Source organism: Aotus nancymaae, unplaced genomic scaffold (genome assembly GCF_030222135.1).
Source record: "Aotus nancymaae isolate 86718 unplaced genomic scaffold, 86718_ANA_hifiasm-v0.15.2.pri h1tg000053l, whole genome shotgun sequence".
NCBI lineage: Eukaryota > Metazoa > Chordata > Mammalia > Primates > Aotidae > Aotus > Aotus nancymaae.
In genome coordinates, this window is record NW_026988467.1 from 15,113,832 (window position 1) to 15,141,349 (window position 27,518).

Consider the following 27,518-nt stretch of genomic DNA (forward strand, 5'->3'; position numbering starts at 1 on the left):
GGGGCAGTAGGGAGGGGGCTTCTCAAGCCTCTTACAGTTTTGCCCACTGGAAAAAGGAGCCATTTTATTTCAAAGATGCACTTAACTTTAAAGACCGCTTCCCCAGAATTTTCCCCATTTGGCCTTTGACAGACATTAAAACCCCTCAGAGGGACATGCGGGAGGAGACAACAGAACCACGAAAGGAAAGGACCAGGGGCCCAGCCTCTGTCCACTTCATACTCAAGTGAGAGCTGGTGTCTTTCCCCATTACTGATCAGGTCTCCTTGTCCCCCACTGGGATCTCCAATCCCTTCTCCACTGGCAGCCAGATGGATATTTAAAACACATGAATCATGTCAGTTTACTCCCCTGCTCAAGACCCTACAATATCTACCCATTGCAGTGAGATGAATATTTAACCTCCTTGCACCAGCCTTTAAGACCTTATGTGATCTGTTCCCAGATAGCTCTCTGAACTGAGAGCTCACTGCTCTCTACCTTGCTTACTCCACTTCTGCCATACCAACCACATTTCTCTTCCCTCAACACAACGAGCCTTATTCCATCTCAGGGCCTTTGCAGTTGCTCTGACCTCTGCTTGGCCAAGGCTGCCCTCTTCTTATCATTCAGGCTTCAGAGAAGCCTCCTCTTGGCCCTTAACATAATCCCCAGGGCATTTTCTTGCTCCTCATCCCCTGTGTGTTTTTGGCTTCATAGTAACAATCACCACCCAAAACCATCTTTCTCCTTAGATTTTGTAATTTGGCCTCTTAGCACAATGCATATTCTCTGAGAGCAGGATCCATGTCTTTTATAAAGGAGCATGGCACAGAGCAGTAACGACTGACTACATTATCACTTCATTCTTGCCACAACCTCGGGAAGGAGGCAGCATACTTGGATTTTACAGACAAGCACGCTGACACCTCCAGAAGTTAAGTGAATGGGTTAAGTCACTCAGTGAATCAGTGGTAGAGCCGAAATTTAGACCCAAGATTGTCTGACTCCAAATCATCATGCCTTTTGCTTGTCTTTCTTTCCATTTTTTGTTTTGTTTTGTTTTGTTTTCTGTTTTTGTTTTTGTTTTTGAGATAGAGTCTTGCTCTGTCACCCAGGCTGGAGTGCAGAGGTGCAACCTCAGCTCACTGCAACCTCTGTCTCCCGGGTTCAAGTGATTCTCCTAACTCAGCCTCCCTACAGGCGCCTGTCGCTACACCCAGCTAATTTTTTGTATTTTTAGTAAAGACGGGGTTTCGCCCTGTTAGTCAGGATGGTCTCAATCTCCTGACCTTGTGATCTACCCACCTCAGCCTCCTAAAGTGCTGGGATTACAGGCGTGAGCCACATGCCCGGCTGGAAATTCCTTTTTGACCAATTTATTAGACCCAACGTAGTTTCTCTGATATTTGTCAGTGCTGTTCATGAGATTTTTCATGGCCTCTTGAAGGGGTCTCACCATGTTGGCCAGGCTAGTCTCAAACTCCTGACCCTAAGTGATCCACTCACCTCAGCTTTCCAAAGTGCTGGGATTATAGGTGTGAGCTACCACGCCTGGTCTTTTTTTTTTTTTTTAGTTTTCTTTTCTTTCTTTCGTTTTTTGGGTTATTTTTTCCACTCTGCCCATGAAGTCCTTGCTCTCTGGGGACAAGAAAACAAAATGCAACCAGATCTATAATGAAAAGCCAACGGGATTTTTGTGTTGCTGCTGTAATAACATCGAGAGTTTGTAAAGCCAGGTAAAGATTTTTTTTTTAATATACTGGGTGATGTTTTATTAGACAGTTTCCTTATACTAGGAACCAACACTAGATTCTCTCCCAAAGGAAATAAACCAGCCCTCCTGCTGGCCGAGCGGGGAGGGAAAACAGGTGCACGGCTCTCACTGGGACGTGAGATCGGAGTTGCCCAGGCTGCCCCTCAGGCTCTGTTAGGACCCCAGTACCTAAGTCTGACTCCTGGGTGTGGCTGAAATGGACCTGGCCTGGAAGTTTAAATCCCAGCTTCGACACTAGTCTGCTGCTGTATTTCTTGGGGGAAGTCACTCAGCCTCTCTGGTATAGACACCTATGAGGTCAAAGACGAGTCAGGGCTCATGTGATCCAATCAGAAGGAAAGAATTGTAAGCATATGGCAGTGCATTTGAATACTGGCTCACTTGTTTCTTTACCTCACGATTATGCTAAGACTGGGATACACCGTGTTGATCAGATTGGTTCCAGTCCTTGACTTTCTGCAGTTTATAGCCGGGTATCATCAGGTATTTATGACAAAGGCCTACGAAGGCCATAACCACACCTTCTTACTCAACGCTCTAGCCCCTGTGCCTAGCACAAAGCTAGCCTCTTAGCATGGGCTCAGTAAGTAACTGTGTACAGGTTCCGGTCAGGCTGGGCAGAAGAGGACAAACTAAATTCTCCCTGGAGAGATTAGGAAAAGCTATTGACCTGAGTCACAAAGAATGAGCCAGAATCAGACAGGCAGACAAGAAAAAAAGGGGCTTATAATCTAGACCAGGAGTTGCCTAACTCTGGCCCATTGGCCAAATCTGGCTTACCATCTGTTTTTGTAAATAAAGTTTTATTGGAATACAGCCATGTCGATTCATTTCTGCATTGTCCAGGGCTGTTTTCATGCTGTTAAGAGCAGAGTTGATTCATTGTGACAGTTGCTGTGTAGCCTGCGAATCCTAAAATATTCACTATCTGGCCTCTTAGAGAGAAAGTTTGCTGTCCCCTGATCTATACAAGAAGTCAGGTCAAGGAAAGGCCCACAGGCTTCTTCCTTTTAGAACTGGCCACCTAATAGCCAGGCATGGTGGCTCACACTTGTAATCCCGGCATTTTGGTAGGCCAAGACAGGTGGATCACTTGAAGTCAGGAGTTCAAGACCAGCGTGGCTAACATAGAAACCATGTCTCTACTAAAAATATGAAAATTAGCTGGGCATGGTGTTATGTGTCTGTAGTCCCAGCTACTTGGGAGGCTGAGACAGGAGAATCGCTTGAACTCAGAAGGTGGAAGTTGTCGTGAGCTGAAATCGCACCACTGCACTCCAGCCTGGGCGACAGAGTAAGACTCTGTCTTGAAAAAAAAAAAGGAATTGGCTTCCTAAATTGTGTGGCCAGTGCAGAATGAAAACAGGGGCCTCTTCTTCAACACTGATTACAAATGTCAAATTTCAGCAGCAAAGCCTTAGACCGACTGCAGAGCCCTCGTAAGCACAGGTCTTTGTGCAGCTCTTGCAGGCTCTGGCCGAGTTAGAAGCTGCACTCGTGCTCCTACCTAGAAAACTGCAATGGGAGTAGATCTGGGAGGCAGCCTTGACCCAGGGATCTAAGCCGGGGCTTGGCGTCTCCAACCCTCAAACCAACCCTCCAGAAAGACCAGCCTCGGACCAACTCCCCAAGCCAGGGGGATAAAGAACTGGCCTTCCCATCTCAGCTCCGCCGTCCTGTTCATGGAGCTTGGCTGTGATGAGAAGCAGAGGTGGGCCTTATTCCCTTTCCCACCGGGAGCATCTTGGTGGTCAGACATGTGGCAGCTGTGGGAAGACACGTGGCAGTTTAATGGGACCGTCTCTCTGATGATGCTGTTCTCTCCATGCTCAACTGGAACAGTCTGATGGGGGAGCAGTGGGGAAAGAGACCTCACTTCACCCAACTATGGGGCGGCAAAATGAGAACAAGGGCTCCTGGAAACCTCCCGTGCTAGATTTCCACTCAACCCCAACTCCTCAGATTCCTGGACTGAAGTCTGTGTCATCTGTCCTTCCATCCCACTGCGCACCTTCCCTAGACCTTCCATCGAGACCTCCCCATCCTTCTCTGTGCCCGAGGCTGACCCACATACGTGGCTCCCATGGGCTTCCTTGCCTGCTAGCTTCCAGTTGGGTTTGGCCGATGGCAGACACCTGCAGGAGACAGGAAGCCAGATGGAAATGCAGCCTAGGTCTTTATTCTCCAGCTCCTCCCAGTGGAGCCCCTGGGCCCCTCCACCCAAGCTCTTGAGTGGAATTCTCCTTCGGCTGCTGCTCTCTTGGATTCAGAAAGAACTCCCACTCCTTTGCCCCCCTCCCTTTTCTCCTAAGAGTACTTCAGTCCCCACCGGCCCCTCCCCGAGTGCTGCCCCAAGCCTCCTTGGACTTCCTCAGCCCTGCCCATACCTTTGTAAACCATCTTGGAATTAAGTTCTTCTCATTTACGATCTTTCTGTGGAATATCTGTTTCCTGCTGGACACTGCCTGACACAACCATCTTCCCCCCACCCAAATGGCTTCAGTCAAATAGAGGCTTGTAACAGGCAGACGGAAGTTGTGTCCACACTTCCTGTTGCACAGGTGGGTGCAAAACAGGGCCCCTCCTCGGCAAGACATTGGCCACTGCTCTGGTCGGGCAATTCTAATGCTTCCCTTGGTGTCCACTGGGGTCACTGGATAGTATTCAATGGACAGCTGATCTGGTCTGCAGGGCTCAAAGCAGTGTTACCCACCTGCAGGTGTGGCTGGAAGGCTGGCTCAGCAAGGTCTCCCTCCTTCTCCACGCGGTCTGTCTAGCACCACAGTCATGTCTGAAGCATCAGCTCAGGATGTACTTGTTCCCAGAGACCTGAAGGAAAGCTTCCAGCCCCTAAGGCTTGGGCTTGGAAATTGGCACTCATCTGCCATGTCCACCAATTCCATTGGTCAAAGCAGTCTCCCCAAGTGTCTAGTTTCAAAGGGAGAGATCACAGAGCAAAGCCCCGCATCTCTCAATGCAGGAATCGCAAAGAATGTGCACCATCTTTCATCCACCACACGTTCCTTCCTCTGATTATCATCACCTTCTTCATTGGCTGAGAGCTGGGGTCACAAACCATTGTCTGGGGGCCAAACTTATCCTGCAGATTGTGTTAATTTGATCTACACTGGGGTTTCTGTTTTTAATTAGATGACTTGGATCTGCGTAGATTCCGCGTCTCAGCACTGGTCCCACCCTTCCCACTGCCTGCCAGGGGCTCACATCTTGGCTCCTGGGGCCATCACTTGGTGGTCCTGGATTAGCAGGTGCAAGGGACAAGTCAGATGGGCCACACACAAGGACACTCATACATACAGATCATCAGGACTTTTATATAACTCAGCTTTCCCAGCCTAATTTCTGGAAATAAATGCTGGTTCAACAAATGGGTCGACCTTTTCTGAAGTCTCCAAGATGGTGTTGGGGAAAGAGCCAGGGCTGAGAGATCCAGGAGCCTGTGTTCTTGTCACTGCACTTCCTGATGGCCTTGAACAAATCTCCTGGCCTCCCTCGTCTGTTGCTTCTGCATCACGCAGGACAAAGAAAAGAGGTCACCCCTGCATTGGACAGGACAAAGGCTGGGGGTCACCCCAAGATTGGGGCCCAGCTCCTGCCTCTTGTCTTGGGCAGATCGCTCCATCACTCTGGCCTCGGTTGCCCTCTTTGAAGATTAGGGCTGTAACGTGAATTCCGTGGGGCCATTGCAAAGATGAAATACAGTGCCAGGCACAGAGCGCTTGGTCCTGGCAGGTCCATCCTGTCCACGCCGATGCTCTGTGCCTGCGTGGGGCCTTCAGAGGCCAAGCTCCCTGCCCTAGCTGAGACTCACTCACCTCTGTGTCTAGCACAGGGGCTGACACATAGTAGGTGCTCAGGGAACCCTTGTCGCATTGAACTGACCGTTTGAAAAACAAAGCAGTAGCAAGAGAAATAAAAACGTGAACTTTTTTTAAAAAAATGAAAACGTGTGCAAGAATGTTCTTAGCCACATGAAGCACAGCAGAGGCAAACTGGAAACTGTCCGGGTGCCTTTTAACAAGAGAACAGCTAAACAAACGTGGCAGCTCCTTGCCATGGAATACTACTCAGTGAGTAAAAGGAACAAACCGTGGTATACACGCAGCAGGGGTGAATCTCAAGAGTATCATGCTGGGAGAAAAGAACCTTCACTGGAAACTATGTACCGTATAATTCGCTTCTCTGAAATTCTAGAACAGGATACAATCTGAGAAACAGATCAGAATAATACGGGTCTCTAGGGTTACCCTGAGTAGTACACTTGAGATCTGTGTGATTCATTGCGTGTAATTTTGACCTCATAAGAAAAGGAATTGTAAATCAATATTGAACTCTAAATAAAAGGTTTAGGAGTAAAGTGTCCGGGGGTCTGTAGCTCACTTTGGAAGGCATCAAATAAATAAGGCTGTGTGGCTGCATCGAGAGGGATGGATGGAAGGGGGAGGATACGATAAAGCAAACATGGTTGCTTTTATTTATTTATTTTTATTTTATTTATTTATTTTTTTTTTGAGACAGGGTATTCTCTGTCACCCAGGCTGAAGTACAGTGGTGAGAACTTGGCTCATTGTAGCCTCAACTTCCTGCTTGCCTGGGCTCAGGCAATCCTCCCACCTCAGCCTCCTGAGTAGCTGGGACCACGCCTTGCTAATTTTCTGACATGTTTTTGTAGAGACAGGGTTTCACCAGGTTGCCCAGGCTAACCTCAAACTCCTTGGCTCAAGCAATCCACCTGCTTCAGCCTCCAAAAGTGCTGGGATTACAGGCGCGAGCCACTGTGCCCAGCCCATGGTCACATTTTAGCGGTAGAAGCCAGGTAACAGATATATGGCTGTTTGCCTTAAAGTTTTTTTTACACTTTTTTGCATGTTTGGAAATGTTCGTAATCAAATGTTGAAGGAAGAAAGCATAAAGCTGTAGAACTAAGCTGGGGCTTGTCTCTGAGCCTCAGTATACCCATGTGTAAAATGCAGGCAGCATTACCCAGAGGGGCATCCCTGGAATTAAACGAGCCCTGAATAAAGAGGAACCCATGGGGAACTGGCAGGAAGCAACTTGATCCTTCTAAGCGAGCCTGGCCCTGCCTCCTCATTTGGATATCCGCTTACGTGTGGCCTTCTGAGGTTGCCCTGCCCTGGCCACCTATCTCTTCTAGCCATCACCCTATGTCAATGTCTGTATGGCAATTCTCTCTGGCTGATACATCTCTTCCATCTTCCTTAATTTCAGGTATCTGTCTCCTGACAGTAGAATGTGGATTCGAGGAGAAGAGGGACATTCTCTTATTCACAGCAGCATCTCTGGCACATAGTAGGGACGCAATGACTCTGTGGAATGAAGGAAGCAATGAGCAGGGCCTGCATAAGCTCTAGCGTGACCCCTTGAGTGGAGAATTCTGCCACCCAGAATGTGCCTGTTGCTGCTAACGCCACCCCATAGAACAGCAGGAAGAGAACTTAGAGATCAGCCATCCCCACCCCATTTAACAGACAGGGAAACCAAGCCCCAGAGAGGGAATGCAAACCTCCCAGCACCCACCACCAGTGAGTGGCTAAGCAGAGATGGGGCCTGGGGCTTCTGGCTCGCAGCTCAGTATTCTTCCTCTCCAACTGGCTGCTGGGGCTTGGGGTAAGTGCTGATTCCCAGGAAGAGCCGGCAGATGGACAGACAGGCTTCACTGGGCTGGGCTGCCCTGGTGCCATGTGTTAATTACAGCAGACAGGATATGCCAGCCTAGCAATGTTTGCCGGTGCACCCGCCCCTCATTTAGCAGGTGGGCAGGCTGGCGCAGGCCGCTGATCTGCCACGGGTCTGCCGGCCGCTGATCATGCTGACACAGGCCCAATTGTGCACAGCGCCTGCTGAGTGGGGTGGGCCAGGCAGATTGGCACAGCGAGGTCCCTCCCTGAGGACTGGCAGCCCCTTCTGACTGCATTGGTCAGCCAGACTGGTGCAAGCTGGGCATCTGCCCCGTGATGAGCCCTTGCTGGACACAACCTGTCTACACAGGTGTGCTTAGTGACCGGCAGCCGGGAGGTGACACAGGGACTGAGTGCTGAGCATGACCATGGGGGGTCATTGTCAGGGATGTCACAGGCAGGGGATGTGGGCCGGAGCCTCGCACACAGATACGCAGATTCTGGGATCAGATAGGACTCTGCCACGCTCCCACCCCAACACCTGTCCTGTTGACTGGTAGGATCTAAAAATCAAGTTTGCAGCCCTGAAGGAGGGCCTGGAAAGGTGGCCACTTCTCTCCAACCCACATGCCTCTTCCTAATCGCCACCAGATCTACTGTTCACACAGCAGCCAGCGGGATTTTTCTGATGCCAATGGAGTTGGTCACTCTCCTGTCTGAAGCCTTCAGTGGCTCCCCATTTCCCTCCAATAAAATAATGGCAATAATAATATGTGCTATTATCATCAGCATTTTACAGCTAACAGCACTCAGTTACAGCATGTGTCCTGTGTGAAAGACACCTTCTAGGCACTTTATAGGGAAGAACCTGATTCATCCTCCACCCTAGAAGGTGGTGCTGCTGCTATGCTCATTTTATAGATGAGGAGACTGAGAGAGGGAGATATGAGATCTCAAATTGGCTTGAACCTAGAGGTCCGACTCCAGAGCCTAATCACTACCAAACTCAGACTCCACACGTGTGAGGCACGACCCTCCCACACCAGGCCCTTCCACCTAGCACCCTGGAACTTATCCTGAACCCCCCTCACTCTGTGCCCAAGCCTTGCCTTCTTGTTGATGCCTGGGGTCCCTCCATGCTCTCCTCCTGCCTGCCCCACAGGCTCTGTTTCATATTCCAAGACATGGCTCAGGGTCCCCTTCTGGGCAGGGCATGCCCTGCACCCTCCCTGGCAGAGCTCCCCGGCCCCCACGCCAGTGCTATTTCCACTCCACATCAGGAGCCTGCTGTGGGACGAGCACCTGCTGCCAATGTTTCTCCCCTGACCCCAATCTCCACCTCCACCATTCTGTGAACTCCCTGACGACTCCTCTGTCCACAGGCCTGGCCCCCAGGAGGTGTTTATAATGAACAAGTGAATGAATGAATGAATGAACAGGTGAGCGAATGAATGAGAAGCTGAGGTCACTTGGGCTACAGGAACGCACGCTGAGGGTGAGCAGTGAAGAGCGGCTCTCATGGAGACAAGGCGGCTGAATAAGTCCCTCCCGCTTCCTCCTCAGCCCACTCCTTCCAGAACATAAGAGGGACGGGCTTTCATTAAACTGGGAAAGAGCCCCCTGAGCTGCTCTCTTTAGGGGTGAGCGATGTGATCCTGAACCCTGTCTCTAATGCTGGGATTTTCCAAGAGCATTCTTGTTGGGAGGCAGGGAGGAGGCAGCGAGGAGCTGGACGTGACCGCCTGGTCTGGAGGCTGGACCTGAGCATTTCCGATGCTGCAGCTGTTCAGCACTCAATGGTGAACCTTGGCTTTTAAGGTCTGGATTCCAAGCATCTGGATTTGGGGGTGTGGTGGAAAGAGGATGTGCTTCAGCGCCAAGAGCCTGGCTCTCAGCTCTGCCGCCTCCTCCCTCTGTGACCCTGGGCATGCCTTGGTCACATTGGCTTTGCCTTCTGTAAAGCGAGGGCCCTAAATGGGACGGTCAAGGGCACTCCTGCTCTGAATGACCTCCCAGGGCACCAAGCGTCCAGCAGTTGATGGCCCCCTGGAAAAACTGCAAAGAGGCCCTGATGAGGAGTAGCCCTGAGGGTTCAGGACAGCGTCTCCGGTTGTGGTTCCTGACCCCCGTATCCAAATGACCCGATGAAGCTTCTTAAAAATGCAGAATACAGACTGCACTCAGGACTCACTGAATTTGAACCTCCAGGGCAGGCTTCTGGGGAACCTGACATTTTCAAACCCCACCCCCACTGTGGCCCAGGTGATTCTGCTGTGCACTGAAGTTTGAGTGTCTGGCATCTATCTGAGGCCCTTTCTCTTCCCTGCTTCTTGTCTGCTAGTCCCTAAAGCATGAGAGGGGAGCGGGGTGCTGCATGGGAGGTGAGAAGGAGGTCTCAGAGCTCCCATGCATATGTCTGATAGAGATTGGGGTGTTCAGGTGATTGGGTCATGACTGGTGGAAGCCTGTCTGGGCATGGGACATGGCAAGGGGGCAGAGTTGGCATGACATCTCCCACCCTGGTAGATACAACCTGACATTTGCCAGAAACTTATCCCCTTACACACACACACACACACACACACACACACACGCACACACCCTTTCCTTTCCCAGAGTGAAGTGAGGAGCAGGGTATATAACTGTACTTACAGCTGTGGATGCAGGCCTTGTGCACACACAACACTGTGAGTCCACAAACCGACACGCAGCCCTGAAAATGCCTGCACACACTCACTTACACTCCCTGTAAGACCTCCTGGACTTCCCTGTGCAAACATCTAAAACTACGCATGAATATTTTCATCGTTACTTTGCCTTGCACACACACATGCAGCCTCATATGCAGCCTGGAAACACACCTGTGTGTACACTCATTCCTGCTGATGCATGCGTGCATGCCCACACCGCGCTGAACACAGGCTTCCTCGTTCACAGCAGGCTAACCCGCTGGGGCCCCGGCTCACACCAGTGGCACACACCTCCTCACACTTGCAGGAGCACCTGCCTACGTGTGGGGTGCGGGGCCCACAAAAAGGCCGTAGCCGCTCTCCTCCCTGCCGCTCTCCCCGCAGCCCCCAGGCCCATCCCTGAGCTGCTGTCTGCCATCACACGGTAACCAGATGAGACAGGCAATTTATGACACCAGCTGTCTCTGTCAAAACCGGATCTCCCACACACACCAGGGAAGCCAATTACTTCGAGCCCAGCCCTGCCAGAAACCGGAGCCCACAAGGGAGAGAAGGGGCTGCCCAGAAAGATGGGTGGCACCTGACGTGAGGATTTTCTGCCTCTTCTTGTCCTTGGGAGTCTGGTATCCTCTTCTCTCTGGGCCCCCTTGGGGAGGACAGAGCCTGCCCTACCCTCTCTGTGACTGGTTCTCTGGCCCAGCTCCCAGGCCTAGGAACTGCCAGAGCAGTTTCAGGGTGGAGAACAGGTGGGCAGGGAGGTTTAGGGGAAGAGTGGTCCAGGGTCGTTATGGCAACAAGAAAGGCAAGAACCCTGTGCCCCTCCCCCGACGCAGCAGGAGGCCAGGCGGCTGCGTCAGTCTCCTCCTTCATTCCCCTCACCTCCTCCCACGGCACACCTGCCTGGTTTCCCTCTCCCTAGAAATACCTCTTCCCTTTCTTGCCCCCCTGCCCAAAACTAAATCCAACTCTACTTCCTGAGCCACTTGCTGTCTGGACTTTGGAATCAGACCCAGGTTCAAAGCTCTCCACTTCACCACCTCCTAACTGGGAATCAGGGCAAATGGCATCCCTTCTCTGGCCATGGGTTTTGCATCTAAAAAAAAACCAGATGCTCATTTCTATTAAAAAATGTTGAACAAGAGTCTTCTAAGTACCAGAGTCTGTTCTATAATCGGAGATGCAACATTAAACAAAACAAAGTCCCATCCCATGCGTCAGGCTCCATTGGAGTAGTCGGAAAGCACACGTTCCAGAAATTTAGGAGAGATGAGTGAGTTTCCTCACTGTCCTCATCTGCTTTGTTTACAGCCATGCTCCCAGCACCAAGTACAGCTCCTGAAAGGACCTTAAGAATAGACAGACTCACAAACGCAGCAGTGGGCTCGAGCTCTAGCCTGAGGTTGACTTGACCTAGCACCATCTTTGTGCCCAGCCTTGGAGGGAGCTTTCTAGGCATAATTTCTGAGTGGCTAGGATAGCGGCCGATCAGCTTAAGTGAACAGGGAGTCTGTTCCTTCCTTCACTGACTCATGAGTTCATTCCACAAATGCACATTGAGCATATACTACGTGCCAGTCCCCTAGGCACCCGGGGTCAAGTGAGATGGGCAAGGGACTCCCACATGATAGCTGCATGGCAGAGGTTTCTAGATTTGCTTATCACCTCCCAGCTTCTAGAAGCTGAGCCGTAAATTCACACTAACAGCAGTGTCCACTTGTCTTTGCATTTCACAAGACGCTTTTACATATGTTTGTTTCTTTTAGTATTTCTTACACCCCTGGGGCATGAGTTTGATTAATATCCCTCACTTTACAGATGAGGAAACTGAGGCCCAGAGACAATCAGTGACTCTCCTGAGAACCCAGAGCCAGGGAGTGAAGCACCCACCATAGTACTGAGTCTCTTTCTGGCCCACATTTGTCTCTTGCATTATCTAATTTAATGCCCTTTTCCCCCAACTACCATGAAAGGCAGGTATTGCCTTAGGCTGTTTACAGCCAGGGAGCACCTCTGGTCTGGGCTGGGATTTGAACCTGTGCTGGGCTGACACAAGATCCCAGGCGCCACCCGCTCCTCTATATCTAATCAGTTCGTTAAAACCCTCCTTGCAAACACTCTCTCTCTCACTGCCTGGACACAGAGACCTCAGCTGCTCCATTTCCAGGAGAGCAAATTCCTTCCCAGCTGGAGTGGAGTTGGGATAATGTAGGCAGGCAATTTAAACAGCTCCGGCAAAATACACCAGCAGTTTTCACTCTCTGCCACTATTACACTTTCCAGCCGCGGCGGGATTGGCCCGTAAGTGGGATATCAAGTTTATTACGGCTATTTCCAACCTGTAATTGGTTTTGTGGAACACACGGAGAAGGAGGTTGGGTAGGTGGGGGGTGATATTTTCCCCCTTTCTTTTTTCTTTTTTTCGGATGACAGCACCCAGGGACATCGGTGAGGCAGCGGAAGTTGGAGACTTATTTGTGTTTCAAATTGAAGAGCCAGGCCGGCTGGCGGACTCTCACGCTGCTGGCTGGACTAAGTCCACCGGCCACACTTTGATGACTGTGCTTGAAAAGCAACCTGCCCTCGCTGCAACCAGATTTGCTAGTTGAGGTCAGGGGGCAGCCGGGACCCAGAGATGGGGTCTGGCAGCTCCGGGGCATGAGAAACTGTGGACTCTAGGGCTGGCTCTTCCAGAATCAGAATACTGAGGGCATTCAGGGTAGCAAGCAGTCTTCAGTTGCCTCATGGAACATTTACGGAAACTGAGTCACAGAGAAAGGAACAGTGCAGAGACAACCTTTGGGACTTAGAACCTAGCTCTCTGACTCTCAGAAACTTCTACACCATGTAGCTGGTCATTTGGGGAATTCCTGCCTGAGATGCTCTCAGGATGGGGAAGGAAAGAAATACCCGTTCTTAAGAGCCCATGTTAGGGTCTGCCGCCATCGTCACAGTCCACCCACCCTGACCAACCTCCCTCCTTTGGACTTAGTAAAAATATATAATAGCTACTGAGATGGAGCACTTTCTGTTACGATGACATGAGTTGATGTTTGCAAGCAGTATCTGGCACAGGGTAAGCACTAATGCATGCTAGCTCTTATTTCCATCACGTTGCTATGAGCGCATGCCAAGCAATCCCCTGGGCTCTCTGTGTGTTTACTCCTATGCACTGAATTGTCACACATGTGCTTTACAGGGAGGTGTGATCCTTCTCATTTTGCAGATGAGGAAACAGAGGCACACAGAACTCTCCGACATCACCCAGCAATAAACTGAGTGGCAGAGCTGGGATCTGAATCCAGAGCTGCGTGACCCCAAAAGCCTCTGCACATTTCCCATCTCCCCAACCTCAGACTAGGTCTTCTGCTCCCTTCTTTTGGACTAATCCATGCTGAGGGGTCAGCTCTGTTACGATTACAAATATCACACCTGTGTGACCTCGGGCAGTTCACTTGTCTCTTTCTTGGCCGTGGTTCCCATGTCTGCAAATGGGGGTGAGGACACATCTCTAGCTACAGTTCACTTATTCAACAACCCTTCGTATACCAAGCTCTGGGACACATGGCTCCTGGGGCTTACAGTCCTGAGATTCCAAGGACAATGGAGGTGAGGCTGGGGGATGCTCGGCCTGTGTGGGCACTGGTGAGGATGCAGGTTCTTTTGTGTAACTACATGCGTAGCTTCTTGTCTGGTCTAGCTGTGCCCTTTGCAGCGTTAGGGTGTTTTCCTGAACAGAATATCATAAATGCTGGGAGCTTTAAGAAGCAGAAACCCTGCTGGTTCCTTTTGGAGCCTTACATCAGGGATGGCCTGAGGCCACTGTCCCACCTGGGACAGGCTGCTCCTAGCAGGGAGTCCCAGACAGATCCGTGCCCAGGCACAGCGGGCTGTCCTGGGGCCAGTCTGCATCACAGAGCAGCAAGAGCTTTTTCCCTTTCCTTCATGGTATTCCTAGTGTCTGGCACATGGTAAGGTCTCAACTAATTCATTCATTCACTAATTGATTCATCCAGCAAATACTTACCGAGCGAGTGCCGTGGGCCCAACTTTGGAAACAGAGCAATGAGCAGGACCGATAAAGACCCCAGCCTCAGAGAGCGTATGTTCTAGGAGTGGCTCATATTCAAGGACCTGTTTATTTGTTCAACAAAAGTCTGTTGAACATGAGTGAATGAAATCATTCATTTCAGAAGTGCCTCTCGCTCTGGGGCTGGGCAAACCCACACATCCGCAGGGCTTGGCTCACCTTGTTTTCCCCATCAGCTCTGTGGTTGTTGGTCTGCCCTGGCCTGGTGGTCCCTGCCACGGGCACCATGGGAGCCTCTCAGAGCCCATGAGACCTGCCTGCCTCCAGGTACTCGCTCGGGGCATCCCCGCGCTCTGTTTTGGGGCTACTTCGGTGACTAATAGCAAGCTCTCGGTCCCTGCTCTCTGCCTCCCACTCCTTATAGACACAACCCTGCCTTCTGGTGCCTCCCACCTGCCTCCCTCTCTGGATGTGGGTCCCCTTCTTTCACTTACTGAATTCCGCATCCTCTGGCATGTTAGCGAGAGACAGTTTGCTCTTCAGCCCCATAGACAGAAAGAGCTCTGAAGGGTGGGGAAGGACACAGAACAAAAGGTGGTCCAGAAAAGTGTGAATGTTCTTGAAAATAGCCCATGAGTGAGCACTTCCCACTCACCAGCGAGTCTACAAGGCTCAGGTGATCCTCACAAGGAGGGAAGTTTTGTTATCCCCATTTCACAGATGAGGAAACAGAGACTGGGGGAGGTGAAATGACTTCTTCAAGAGCACAAAGTTAAGAATCAAAATCAGACGTTCAACTGGGGATGCAGATCAGTCTTGCTTCATGCTCCAAAGCCTCCTATAGGCAGAAAGAGCCAGCCTAGGACCAAGCACTCCCTCCAAAGGGGCTACGTCCTCCAGGAAGCCTTCCATGATCACTCCTCCCTCCAAGGGGATTCTTGGCTTCTTCAGAAGCGTCAGAACATCATTGGGGATAACACTTGGCAAACACCTGTTGCTGCCACAGCCATCATCTCACTGACTCTGGAACCTCAGCTAATTGTGGACTGTGAATAAGGTTGTCACGGCTGCGACCGTGTCTGAAATTTATTTCCTTATCTGCCGTGAGGCCGCAACTGCCCCTGTATGTCTCAGGGGTGGAGAAATGTTTCTAGAATTAAAGAGAAGGTGTCTTCCAGCACATGCACTACACCTTCTGTCCACGGCCCGTACTAATCCCCAACTCACACTTGGCCTCTCTCTAGGGCCCTTTAACCACCAGGAACCTCAGAATAACATCCTTGCAAATAACTGCTCGCCCGCTGGCCCGGGACGTGAGTGTGTCTGAGTCTCCCATTTCCTTTACCTTCCAGGAGGCTGAGAAAGGAGGGAGTGTGAACCACAGTGAGCTGGGACAGTGGGGCGAGGCCTGCCCTCCATTTCCCTCACCCTGCAGCTGAGATAAGCACTTGCCTCGGGCTGCCTGAAGCAGGTTTCCCAGAAGCAGTTATTTACTCCTCCGGCTGACAGTGAGGCCCCAGACACAGCCCCAGAGAAACAGATGTAAATAAAACCAAAGGAAAACTAGGCTCGTCCTTGAAACTCCCCTGTCCCTCAGCCTAAAACAGAGATTTACGACTCGGATAATTCTTCTGTGCTTTATCTGGGGTGTGTGGGTGTGTGTGTGGACGTGTGGGGTGCGGGTGTATTTTCCTAGTAATAAAACCCTCAGTCTCGGCGAATAAATTTGAGGAGACAGTTTTACTGACAGACTTTTTCTCTTTTGTGTAATAAAAAAAATGGAGTGAAATTTGAGATTGGGACGATAAGAGGGCTGCAGCATTTTAGGAGGAGATAAAAAAGCAGTACCTGAAGGGAGGCGAGGCCAGGAGAGGGGCTGCCGGTTACACAGGCAGGACACTTTCCACCTCACACCTCCACCAGGCTTCTGACGTCTGTTCTCCTAATGAACCCGGCTGCCGGGGGCAGAAGAGGACCTTGAGAGGCATTCGGTTCACCCACAGCCTCTTCCACCCTGGTGGGATTGGACGTGAACTCTGGTCCAGAAGCCAGAGACTTGTCGAGAATCTAGTGTGGGGCCTCAGCTGAATCTTTTTGCCTCTCCAAGCCTCAGTTTCTTTACCTGCAAAATGGGAACATTCTCATCTATTCGGCTCTGTTCCCAGGGACCTGGTACGGCCATACAATGTGATGGGTTTAAAGCTGGGTTTCTCCATCTGGGCACTGTTGACATTTGGGGGCCAGATAATTCTTGGGAGGGGGGAAGGGGGCTGTCCCCCTGGACATCGTGAAATGGTCAACAGCTTCCTGGCCTCTATTGGCTGGATGCCAATACCAAATCACACCCTTTCTCTCCAATTGTGAAAACCAAAAATGTCTCCTGAACTTGCTGTATGTCCCCTGGTAGGTAGGGTGAGCAAAATCACCCCCTAAGTGAAGGCCCTGCTTGAAAGGTACTTTGGTGGTTCTAAAACACCAAATGAGGCCAGGCACGTTGGCTCATGCCTGTAATCCCAGGACTTTGGAAAACCGAGGCAGGTGCATCATGAGGTCAGGAGTTCAAGACCAGCCTGGCCAAGATGGTGAAACCCTGTCTCTACTAAAAGTACAAAATTTAGCTGGGCATGGTGGCGCGTGGCTGTGATCCCAGCTACTCAGGAGGCTGAGGCAGGAGAATCACTTGAACCTGGGCAGCTGAGGTTGCAGTGAGCTGAGACTGCGCCACTGCACTCCAGCCTGGGCCACAGAGTGAGAATCCATCTCAAAGAAGAACAGTCAAATGAGTGAGGCGGGGAGGGGAAGGGGGTGCACAGAGAATGGGGAGCCCCTGGAGGGTCTTGGCCTCCACCCCGGGCTGGGACATTGGGAGATGGGGAGATGGACGCTCAGAGCCCAAGTGCGGCCAAGCCTCTTCACCCCATGCCAAGCTGGACGCAGTCAGCTCAGGGACATTTTTCTAGATGAGGACAGTGGGCGCAACGTCAAGCTGTCGTGGTTTAGAGGTGGGCATCTTTCCTAAGGCAAGCGCCAGTGTGGATCCCAACAGGAGAGGAGATTCCTCCGGTCCCCTTTCTCCTCATCTTCCTCTGCTCTCATCATCCCATTTCAGAAGCTGGGTCTGTGCTGCAGAAGCGGCCAGGTGAGCAGGAGCGGTCCTCTGTCTTCCCTCTGCACACGGTCAGAAAGCGCCAAGCCATCAGAGGGGAAGAAAGTGACAGGCGTGCATGTCATTAAGTCTGGAGGAGAGACAGGAGGGGTGTGGGCTTACGGAGGAGTAAGGAGAGGCCTTGCCCTGGGAATTCTCCCTCACCGCCTATTCCTCTCAGGGTCCCAGAGCCTGTGAAGGCCTTCTCATGACTCTAACCATCCCCCTCCTGACAGAGGCCACCTTACTCTTTAGGAAGCTTACAGTCTGTGGAAAGTGATCAATACAGACGAAGCCTGTGTCTGGCACACAGCTGGTGCTCAAACAATGCTGGCCAGTTGCATGGAGTCTTCCCTAAACCAGTAGCAACACCGCCTAGGTCAGAGAGATGTGGTCCAGGTCAGCTCAGGTACACATGTGCCCAGAGGAGCCCAGCTGTGTCCAGGGTCAGTGCTCCCAGGCAGAGGACAGGGGGACAGACCCACACCCCAATCCTCACCTTTTTGCCTGGGAAAGCAGCTTTCGGCATCCCCCCTACCTCAGCCCCTCGGAGACACCTGTCCCTAGCCACCGCTCTCCCAACCCCCGCTCCCCCTGCCCCCACCACACAGAGCCGCAGGGAGTTAATTCCACTTCTCCAGGCCCAGGCATGAGGCCTCCCCACCGCAGGCTGTTAGCGCGGAGCCCAGCTGAGCTGCGAGAGGCTGCAAGCTCCCAGTCTATAATAGAGTTGCTGAGACAAGCGGAAAACTGCAGCCGAGTAAACAGATAAATAATTGAAACAGTGACAACACATACCTTGCTGCTTTGTGGAGTAACACTTTCATTAGCTGGAGGCAGCCAGATGTGGGGAGGCAGGCGGGCGGTGGCCCGGGGCACGGGAAACTTGGGTTTGCTTTCCATCGGCTGCGAACAGTGGGACAGCCCGGCAGCCTTGGTCTTCCAGCGCTGACTTCATTGCCACCTCCCTGCCTTCTCCCACTTCCGCATTCTTAGGTGAATTGGGGACTTCACGTCCTCCCTCCTGGCCCATTCCAAGAGGAGGGCAAGTGCCCCACGCTGTCCCCTTCGGCATCGCCGGCGCCAGGATGTTGGGTTCCTGGCCTCCTCCTGGGCTCCCTGCCTCTAGTCTTGCCCCTTTCAATTCAATCTATAGCCAGAGGAGCTTGTAAATCGAATCTGAACATGGCCCTGGGGACCGTCGCCTTCAGGGGAAGCTGAGCTCCTTTGCCCTGGACACCCTCCATGATCTGGCCCACATTTTCCTTCGCAGCCTCTGCTCATCCCACTTCCTTCCTGCTCCAGGCGCTGTGAAGTCAGCAAGCTTTCCCTGAGCACATGCTTCTCTTTTCTGCCACAGGGCCTTTGCTGTTCCCTCTGCCTGGAGAACTCCCACCTGTTGCCAGGCTGGCTCCTACTCTTACTTCAGGAGGCAATCTAAACATCGCCGCCTCCAAGAAGCCCTCTGGGATTGCTTTATTCCCAGGATGAGAGCTGTCCTTCTTTTGGGCTTCTTGCCTGCATCTTCCCAGTGTCCTGGGGAAAGGGGTGGCCAGGGCTGGCTGAGTACTCACGTGTGGCTGCCTCTGTGCTCTGTGGCAGGTGACGGATGGCGGCACCATCAAGCAGAAGATCTTCACCTTCGACGCCATGTTCTCCACCAACTACTCACACATGGAGAACTACCGTAAGCGGGAGGACCTGGTGTACCAGTCCACTGTGAGGTGAGGGCCGGGGCAGGGGCAGCGGGGGAAGGGAGGGGGGGTGGGGAGGGGCGGAGGGCAGGTCTCCAGCCCTTTCACTGCAATCCCTCGGTGCTCTTGGGCTTGGAAGGCAGAACGGAGGGCTCCGCTTGTGGGATTGGGATCCATGCCCTGGAGGAAAGAGGCAGGAGAGGGGCAGGCCACAGTTCTTCTGCCTGGCCTCCTCTGCCAGCTCCTCCAACAGTCCTGGAAGGTGGGTTTTCCAAACCCCATTTATTTCCAGGTGAGATACTGAGGCCCATAGAGGGTGAGCCACGGGCCTAAAGTCACACAGGCAGCAGTGACAGCACGGGGCGGGGAGCCAGCTCTGCGTGGCGTGGAAGCCCGTACACCATGGTCTACTGTTTCTTGTGGGATCCAAGGCCGTGAGGGCCCTGAGCTTAAGAAAGAACGACCCCAAGCAACAGGACTCCCAGGTCAGAAGCAGCAGGGTGGGGAGGAGCAGTGCTCAAGTCAGAGATGCGTGATTTTCCCACCCGTCTGTTTCCCAGGAGGCAGGCAGCAGAGTCAAGCTGACTTCATCTCCATCTAGATCCTGCCGTTTTCTATGTGTGTGGCTCCATCCCCTTCCCACAAACTCCCTACAAGACCCTAGCCCTGTTTTATTCCTTTGACCCTTAACACATGCTGGTCCCTCTTCTCAAAGGGCCTTTCTCCCTTTGGCCATCCGGTAAACTCCTCGTCAGCCTTCAGAACCCCACTCAAGCAAGTCCACCCGTGGGACCACTCACCTTAGCTGAACCGATCCCCCAAAGCTGGTCAGCTGGAACTGCCCCAGTACCCACCCCTCCTCAAAGGGAGTCTCACTGCATTCATGAAGAATGCAGTTTTGCACACACACACACACACACACACACACTTCCACGCCACGCTGCCAAACGCTTTGACAGGTGCCCAGCTTGAAAGCGGTGGTCTGCTCCAAAGCTGGAGGGGGACCGCGCTGCATCACGCACCCTGAGGGGTCTGCCGCCGGCAAGCCCGCATGACGTGCACTGCGGCACCGTGCCATGTGGATGTCCCAGCTCGCCTGGTACTGGGCTGTCTTTAAGCTCTGAGCTTGGAGGAGGGGGAGGCCCCACGCTCCAGCATGGGCTGTGGGTCTCCCAGTGACCATGAGCTTCAGAAGGACAAGGCTCCTGCTCCTCCTTCACCGTTTGCGTCCTCAGCTCTCAGTCCAGGGCCTGGCACGCAGTGAGTGCATAATGAAATTTGCAAAATGAGTGGACAGTCCAGGCTATGCTCCTCGGCTGTTCAGGCCCGTTTTCTATTGGGTAAAATTAGAAAATGGGACAAGAAGATTGTAAAGGGTGAGTCCAGCCCTGCACGGAGAATCTGGCCCGGGCCTCCTCCTCCACCTGCTTTTGTAGGAATGAGAAGGTGGGTGTGCCCCCTGGGGGCCTTGCTGGGTCCTCCTCCTCTCTGGCTTCTGTGCCAGGACCCTGCTGAGAGTGTGGACGTGAAGGTGTGTGAAGAGGTGTGTGAACAGCAGCACAAATGCCTTCATCCATCTCCTTACGATTTCTTCTGCACCTGCTTCCAAAAAGAAATGATAGTGCCTTAAAATACTAAGGCGCACCTAAAACAAGCCAGCTACAATCAAGATGAAAACGAAGATAAAAACTCATTTGGGAGAAAGTAACTATTCTGGAAACCACAGATGGTTTTGTAGTACGTGAACTCCCAAATCATCTCCAAGATTCCCGGAAACCTAACGCCCCTCAGCCCACCCCTGCCGGTCACTGTGTCTCCGAGAATCCCTGTCCCACCAAGCCACCTACTGCCACAAGCATGGCCTCTAGCACTCGTTGGTTCTGATTTCTAAGCTAAAAAAGAAACCCAGGGACCACCTAGAACACCCTTGAGCCCCACCCTCTGCTGCTCCCTGTAGTCTCCAGGGCAAACCCTGCTACCAGAAGACCCAGATGCAAATTCCAGGTCATCCTGCCCACCAAATGACCTTGGACGAGAGCCTTCACCTCCCTCTCTCTTTGCTTCAGGTTTCTTGCCTGGAAAGCAGGCTTGACATGATTGGCTTTGTACAGTTGTGGAATTTCAGTCCAACAGCCTGAGTTCAAATCCCGCCTCTTCCAGCTCCTGGCATTAGTGAAATCTGGGGCTGGTAACCCCACAATTGAGTTTCCTGACCTCCTGTGGAACATGGCAGCATTTAGAGGCTGGCCAGCCCTGTGAGGAGCAGGTGCGTGCGTTCAAGTGAGGTGCTGGTGTCCTGTCTCCAGGTGGCACATGTTTGCTGCCACTGCCTAGAACAGCCCCTCTTTCTCTCACCATAAAGCAAACCAGAAAAACTCACCTTTTTACAAATCTCATAAAGCCTCCTTTTATGTGCTCTTTCTGTTTTGATCTGTACAAACAACCCCACGAATGCAGACAGGTATGATTATTACTAGAGACGGAGTTTCGCTCTTGTTGCCCAGGCTGGCGTGCAATGGTGTGGTCTCGGCTCACCGCAACCTCCACCTCCCAGATTCAAGCGATTCACCTACCTCAGCCTCCCAAGTAACTGGGATTACAGGGAGGTACCACACCTGGCTAATTTTTTGTATTTTTAGTAGAGATGGGGTTTCTCCATGTTGGTCAGGCTGGTCTCAAACTTCTGACATCAGGTGATCTGCCCACCTTGGTCTCCAAAGTGCTGGGATTACAGGTGTGAGCCACCGTGCCCGGCTATTATTATTATTAGTAGTAGTAATTATTTTCTCTAGCCCTATTCTTACTACAGAAGAGGTCAAAGTTCAGCAAGGCCCAGGGATCTCCCTCTGGAATGACATGAACTTGACCAGACCACTTGTTTTTCAGCGGTGGAAGCCAAGGCCCAGAGAGGGAATGAGACTTACCTGAGGTCACACAGCAGCCCTGACTTAAGCCTGATTTCAGGAGCCAGTGTTCTTTTCTTTCCCCCATGGGGGCCAGTCTCCCTCACCTTCTCCCTGAGCTTCAGTTACAGCAGAGAGAACCCCGGGGAGCTGAGCTGTCCTGTTGGGCATTCACCAAGGGAGAGGGAAGGAAGGAACAGACCTCTAGAGCCTGATGGGATCACAGAGGACTGTCGGCCCTCCCGACCAGCCATGCTGGGGGCGGCTGCCTCTCCAGGCTACAGAGCCCCATCAGGGCTGGCGGCGGGGCACAGGACTCCGCATTTACATATAAATGAAGATATTTACAAATTAATGCATCTCAACAAGAGAGAGTCCCAGCTCCACAGCTGTCTGAGCCGTTTCTTCTTCAGCTGGGGAAACTGGGCAGAGAATGAGGCTGAGAAGATTACCAAGAATTGGCTGACAGCAATTTCCCGGGCAGCCTAGAGGAGCCCCAGGGACTCCTGGAGCTTTCTGTCCTGCCGATGAGGCCCTGAAGGGCTGGAAGTCAGGTGGAGCATCAGGACTTCTGCTCCCAGAGGGTGCAGGTGTGGCTTCCCAGCTGCTTGACCTTGGACAGATCATTGCCTCTCTGAGCATCCCAGACGCCCATCTATCAAATGCCTTTCTAGCTCTTAGCCCCAGAGCCCAGAACTCCCAGGTTGGAATTGACAAGAATGTGTTCCCTCCAAGGCTATTTAATTGAGCACCTCCTAGGAGCCTGGCTTGGTAGAAAGTGCCCAGGGATACCGCAGGGAATGAGAAAATCACGGCTTTGCAATCTAGTAGGGGAGACACGGCAAAAAGTAACTGATTACGTCATTCCACATTCTGCAAAGAAGTAATTCTACACCATGGGCGTGTAATGAAGGGGCAGGTGGGGTGCAGTGCTGGGAAAGACTGAGATTCCGGGTGCCATTTAGATGGGTGGTCAGGCAGGGCCTCTGAGCAAGGTGGCACTTGAGTGGAGACCTGGGGGCAGGAAGGAGCCCTCTGTGGAAGGGAGGAGGCAGATGTGGCCAATGGTTACCCCGCCCTGCCCACATCCTCTTACCCCTCGCTCTTCCTGGCGGTGCCAGCATCCTTGGAGCTTCCCCAGGGTTTTCTCAGAGCACTGGAGCCCACTCTGCCTGCACACGGGGCAGGCGAGAAGTGCCGGGGAGTTGACGCCACCCCAGGAGCAGCCTTGACCAATGACTGTTCATAGGGTGCATACCAGCCGCCTCATCCCTCCAGGGGGACAGTTCAGAGGCATGCTCAGGAGGACAAAGTACGTGCTCCTCCTTCACCTCGCAAGCCCAGCTCTCAGTCCAGGGCCTGACACAACAGTGGGTGCATGATGCAATGTGCAAAATGAGTGGGCAGCTCAAGTATGCTCCTTGGCCTCTTGGGAGTGTTTCCTAATGGGCAAAAAAGAAGGGGGGACATTGAGAAACTCCGGGAAGGCTGCTGTCCGCCATCTCCCTGAGTGTCTCAATGCCCTTCCTCCCAGAATAACCTTGAGAATGCACCTGTATCGGCTTCCTTCCCTTCAGCTTATTCTGCCAGCTTCCGGGACCCCTTCTCACATGAACCCCTTGCTCCTAAATCCTTGTTTGAAGGTCTGCTTTTTATTCCACCCTTCTAGGTTCTTGGCTGGGGCCTCTGTAGCAAAAGATGGATTCACAAGACAAAAGAATCTGTCTAGTTTGTATAAGTTTTAGGTGACACAGGAGCTTTTATAAGGCAATGAAGACCCACAGAAGCGGTTCAAGCTGAGTGTTCTTTGCTGGCTTGGGTGAGGGGTGGGGAGTCGAGGGAAAATGTGAAGGATAGAAGGCTCTGAGCTAAGGGCGGTAAACTGGGGACACCTGGCAGGGCAGCTTGTTCAGATTCCTCTGACAGGAAGATACTTCCTTCCTCCAGGTACAGAGAGGGAGCCACTGACGTGAAGGTCTTGTGACCTGCTTCAGGGAAAGGTCAGAGAGTCCTTCCTGCACCTACCATTTCTCAGATTCCATATACTTAAAATATTCAATATATTGAGGTGCCATATTTGAGGTAGGGTGTCTTGAACCCCCTCCCCATGGAATGTTGGCATCCCAGAGGGCAGCTGTGATCTCCTTGGAGGTCCAGGTGAATCACAGCCAGTCTTCAACCACTCCACCCACACACATGCTGTGTCTTCCATTTCCTGAAGCACCCTGAGGCCCTTGTCCCATTCTCTATGCTCAGGAAGCCATGAGGAGCCCTGGACAGATTTCACTGGCCTTAATTCACTGGTGCGGGCAATCGAGACTCGAGAGGCTCAGCGTACTCCTGCCCCTGACCTGCTGCCATCCCTCCAACACCTTGCCCAGCCCACTTTGCCAACAAGGCCCTACTTGTCCTTTCAAGTTCAACGTAAAGGCTGCTTCCTCCAGGAAGCCAGCCTTGCTGCCCAAGCTCACTGCCTGAGGCTGTGTCTTCAGAGTCTGCCCACCCCCCACTAGACTGGAAGCCCCATGAGGACAGGGACTAGGTCTGATGTTTTCACCACCATCCTCTCCCCAACCTGCAGTACAGCACCCCAACCCTGGGCACATGGCAGATGGTTTGTAAGTATCTGTGGGGTGAATGAGTTAGTGATGAACATGGTGGTGGAGTGCTTTTAATGCAACACTTGATGAGCTGCCAGATGAATGAGACACCTTAGGAAAGGGACATCCAGGCCCCATTCCTTCCCCCAACACTCATCATTCATTCATCACAAAGGAATTGAGTAGTTACTATACATCAGGGACAATGATGGAGATAAAATGGTGAACGAGACATAATGAGACCTGCTCTCAGGAGGTTTCTGATCTAGTGGGTGATGAAAGACAGACTACAAAAATGCCTTTAAAATAATAAGGAAAGGCTGGGCACGGTGGCTCACACCTACGATCTCAGCACTTTGGGAGGCCCAGGTGGGTGGATCACCTGAGGTCAGGAACCAGTCTGGCTAACACAGTGAAACCCCGTCTTTACTTAAAATACAAAAATTAGCCAGGTGTGGTGGCAGGCACCTGTAACCCCAGCTACTCAGGAGGCTGAGACAGGAGAATCGCTTGAACTGGGAGGCAGAGATTGCAGTGAACCGAGATAGCACTATTGCACTCCAGCCTGGGGGACCAGAGTGAGACGTCTTCTCAAAAAAAAGAAAAAGATAAAATAATAAAGAAAAGTAGTTAGAACGTGTGATGAGTTTGGTGAAGGGAATAAGGTACAACCATCCCTCGGAATCCATTGGGGACTGGTTCCAGGACACTCCCAAGTGGATACCACAATCCCAGGATTCTCAAGTCCCACATATAAAATGGCACAGCATTTGCACATCACCTGCGCACATCCGCCTGTATCTTTTAAATCATCTCTAGATTACTTACAACACTTACTATAATGTAAATGCTAGGGTAATCCTTGATATGCTGTTATTTTTATTTGTATTATTTTTAGGGTTGCATTATGATTTTTTCTCTGAATATTTTGGGTCCATGGTTGGTCGGATCCACAGATTCTGAACCCATGGATGTGAAAGGCCGACTGTGATTGATAGAGAGGGGTGAGAATAGTGGAGTGAGGGCGTTGAACAGCTTCTCCTACGAGAAAGTATCTACAGGTGTCTGGAGACACCTGAGCAGCAATCTGTAGTGTAAGGAGCCAGCCAGGCAAGGTTGGGGCTTGGGAGGGCACTCCAGATAGAGGACATGGCAAGTGCAAAGGTCCTGGGGTGAGAAAAAGCTTGGGGTGAACTGTGAGCTGCCAGAGGGCTGCTGCAGCCAGAGCACGGGGGATGAGGAGGTCAGTTGGCGTTCATTCTCCACACCCTGGAAGCCGCTGAAGGCTACGACATGCTGTGATATTCAGTTTGTCAAGCTCAGCTTAGTTCCCGGGTAGAGAGGGTGGGTTGGAGGTGCCAGGGAAGGAAGATAAAGCCATCTACAGAGGAACCTGGACTCTGACTTCCAGGTAGGGTGGACACGTGAACACTCATCCTCCCCCAAAGCCACAGGTATTGGGGACAGCTGGGCGGGGCGGGGCTAGGGGCGGCAAAGCGAGTGCTGGATTACACCTTTTGATTCATGTTTATCAGGAGGGAGACTGGGAGAGCTGGAGTAAATGGCAAAAAGAGGCTGAGAACCCAGGGCACTGGAAGAGATGCCACTTCCTTTACTACTCTGAGATGCGAGGGTTCACGTATCCACTCGACAGTGCACAGTGAGCGTTCGCTGCATTGGGGGCACAGAGCTGGGGTGCACAAAGGTGGCGAAGATCAGCTCCTGCCTCTTCGGAGCTTAAAGCCTGCCCCTCCCTTCACCCCCATTAACCTGTAAGCTCCTCCGAGGCTCGGCTACGTCTTCCCATCTCAGTAACCCCAGAACCTACTTGGCATTTAGAAAGGAACAATAAATATTTGTGGAATGAAAAGAGAGAAAGGGGAGATAAAACACAGAGATAAATAGCTGACAGTTCAGGTAATAAAGTGATAGCTGTCCTAGGGAAGATTCACGTGTAACAATGATGGATCAGAGACGCAGAGACTGGGGAAATCAGGGCCGTGCTGGCATTTGAAGTGATTCTAGAGGCGTCAGTGGGTTTTACACAAAGAGGAGCTGGGAGCGGATTCTCTGGGCGGAGGGCCCGTGTGTGCAAAGATATAGCAAGAGAAAAACACCTGAGTGGTGGCCAGACCACTCCAACAGGCAGGCAAGGGCTGCTGAGCAGAAGCCCTTGGAATCTGTTCTAATGAAAAAAAGACATGGGATTGATTTTTCAAATAGGCACATTAACTGTTTGGTTCAAAGAGCAGAGGGGTTTGTTTCCCTTTGAAAAGTTAAATGATCCTTCTGCAGTCTATTCATGTGGAGCCCAAACTCTTTTTTTACGGTTGATAACAAAGAAAAGGGCCATCTGACCCTCGTTGATTTCAAAGTCTGAATTCTCCAGCGCCCTCCTCCCTCTGTACAGTTTCACGAACGCTGCGTCTTTCTTCTCTAAAATATTCCTAACAGGTGCTGCTTGCTACATGAAGTGGTCATTCATTCATTCATTCATTCATTCATTTGACCACTCAGCAAATGCATGTTGCCTACCTACTGTGTGCTGGGCTTGTGCCAGGTGTTGAGCGACAGCAAACACAGGCCCTGCCCTTATGAAACTGAGTCTCAGAGGACATGCTCAATTCCTGACGTGCTGGAAACCCATTCCTTCTCTCCCACCCGGAATTCATCCAGGAATGTGAATGAGAGCGAGTAGGGAGTGGCATCGTGAGAACTGCCTTGAGCCTCCTCAGCACTTTATTTTTTTAACGGATGATGCCTCTTAGTATTAGAATTGAAAGCCCCTGGCTTGCTTTCCTTCTCCTTTTTTCTTTTTGTTCTGAGACAGAGTTTCGCTCTCGTTGCTCAGGCTGGAGTGCAATGGCACGATCTCGGTTCACTGCAACCTCCGCCTACCGGGTTCAAGCGATTCTCCTGCCTCAGCCTCCCGAGTAGCTGGGATTACAGGCATGCGCCACCCCAGCCAGCTGATTTTTGTATTTTTTAAGTAGAGACAGGGTTTTACCATGTTGATCAGGCTGATCTCAAATCCCGACCTCAGGTG

At 51.8% G+C, this 27,518-nt stretch overlaps 1 protein-coding gene across 3 annotated transcripts in view; it reads left to right on the forward strand.

The window, feature by feature from the left end:
- IGSF21 (immunoglobin superfamily member 21) overlaps window positions 1-27,518 on the forward strand; it is a 273,851-nt gene that overhangs the window by 160,598 nt on the left and 85,735 nt on the right. For all 3 annotated transcript variants that reach the window (XM_021668378.2, XM_064363361.1, XM_064363362.1), the window contains exon 3: window positions 18,878-18,999. In XM_021668378.2, the coding sequence (XP_021524053.2) occupies window positions 18,878-18,999 (122 nt within the window). The remainder of the gene's footprint in view (window positions 1-18,877; window positions 19,000-27,518) is intronic.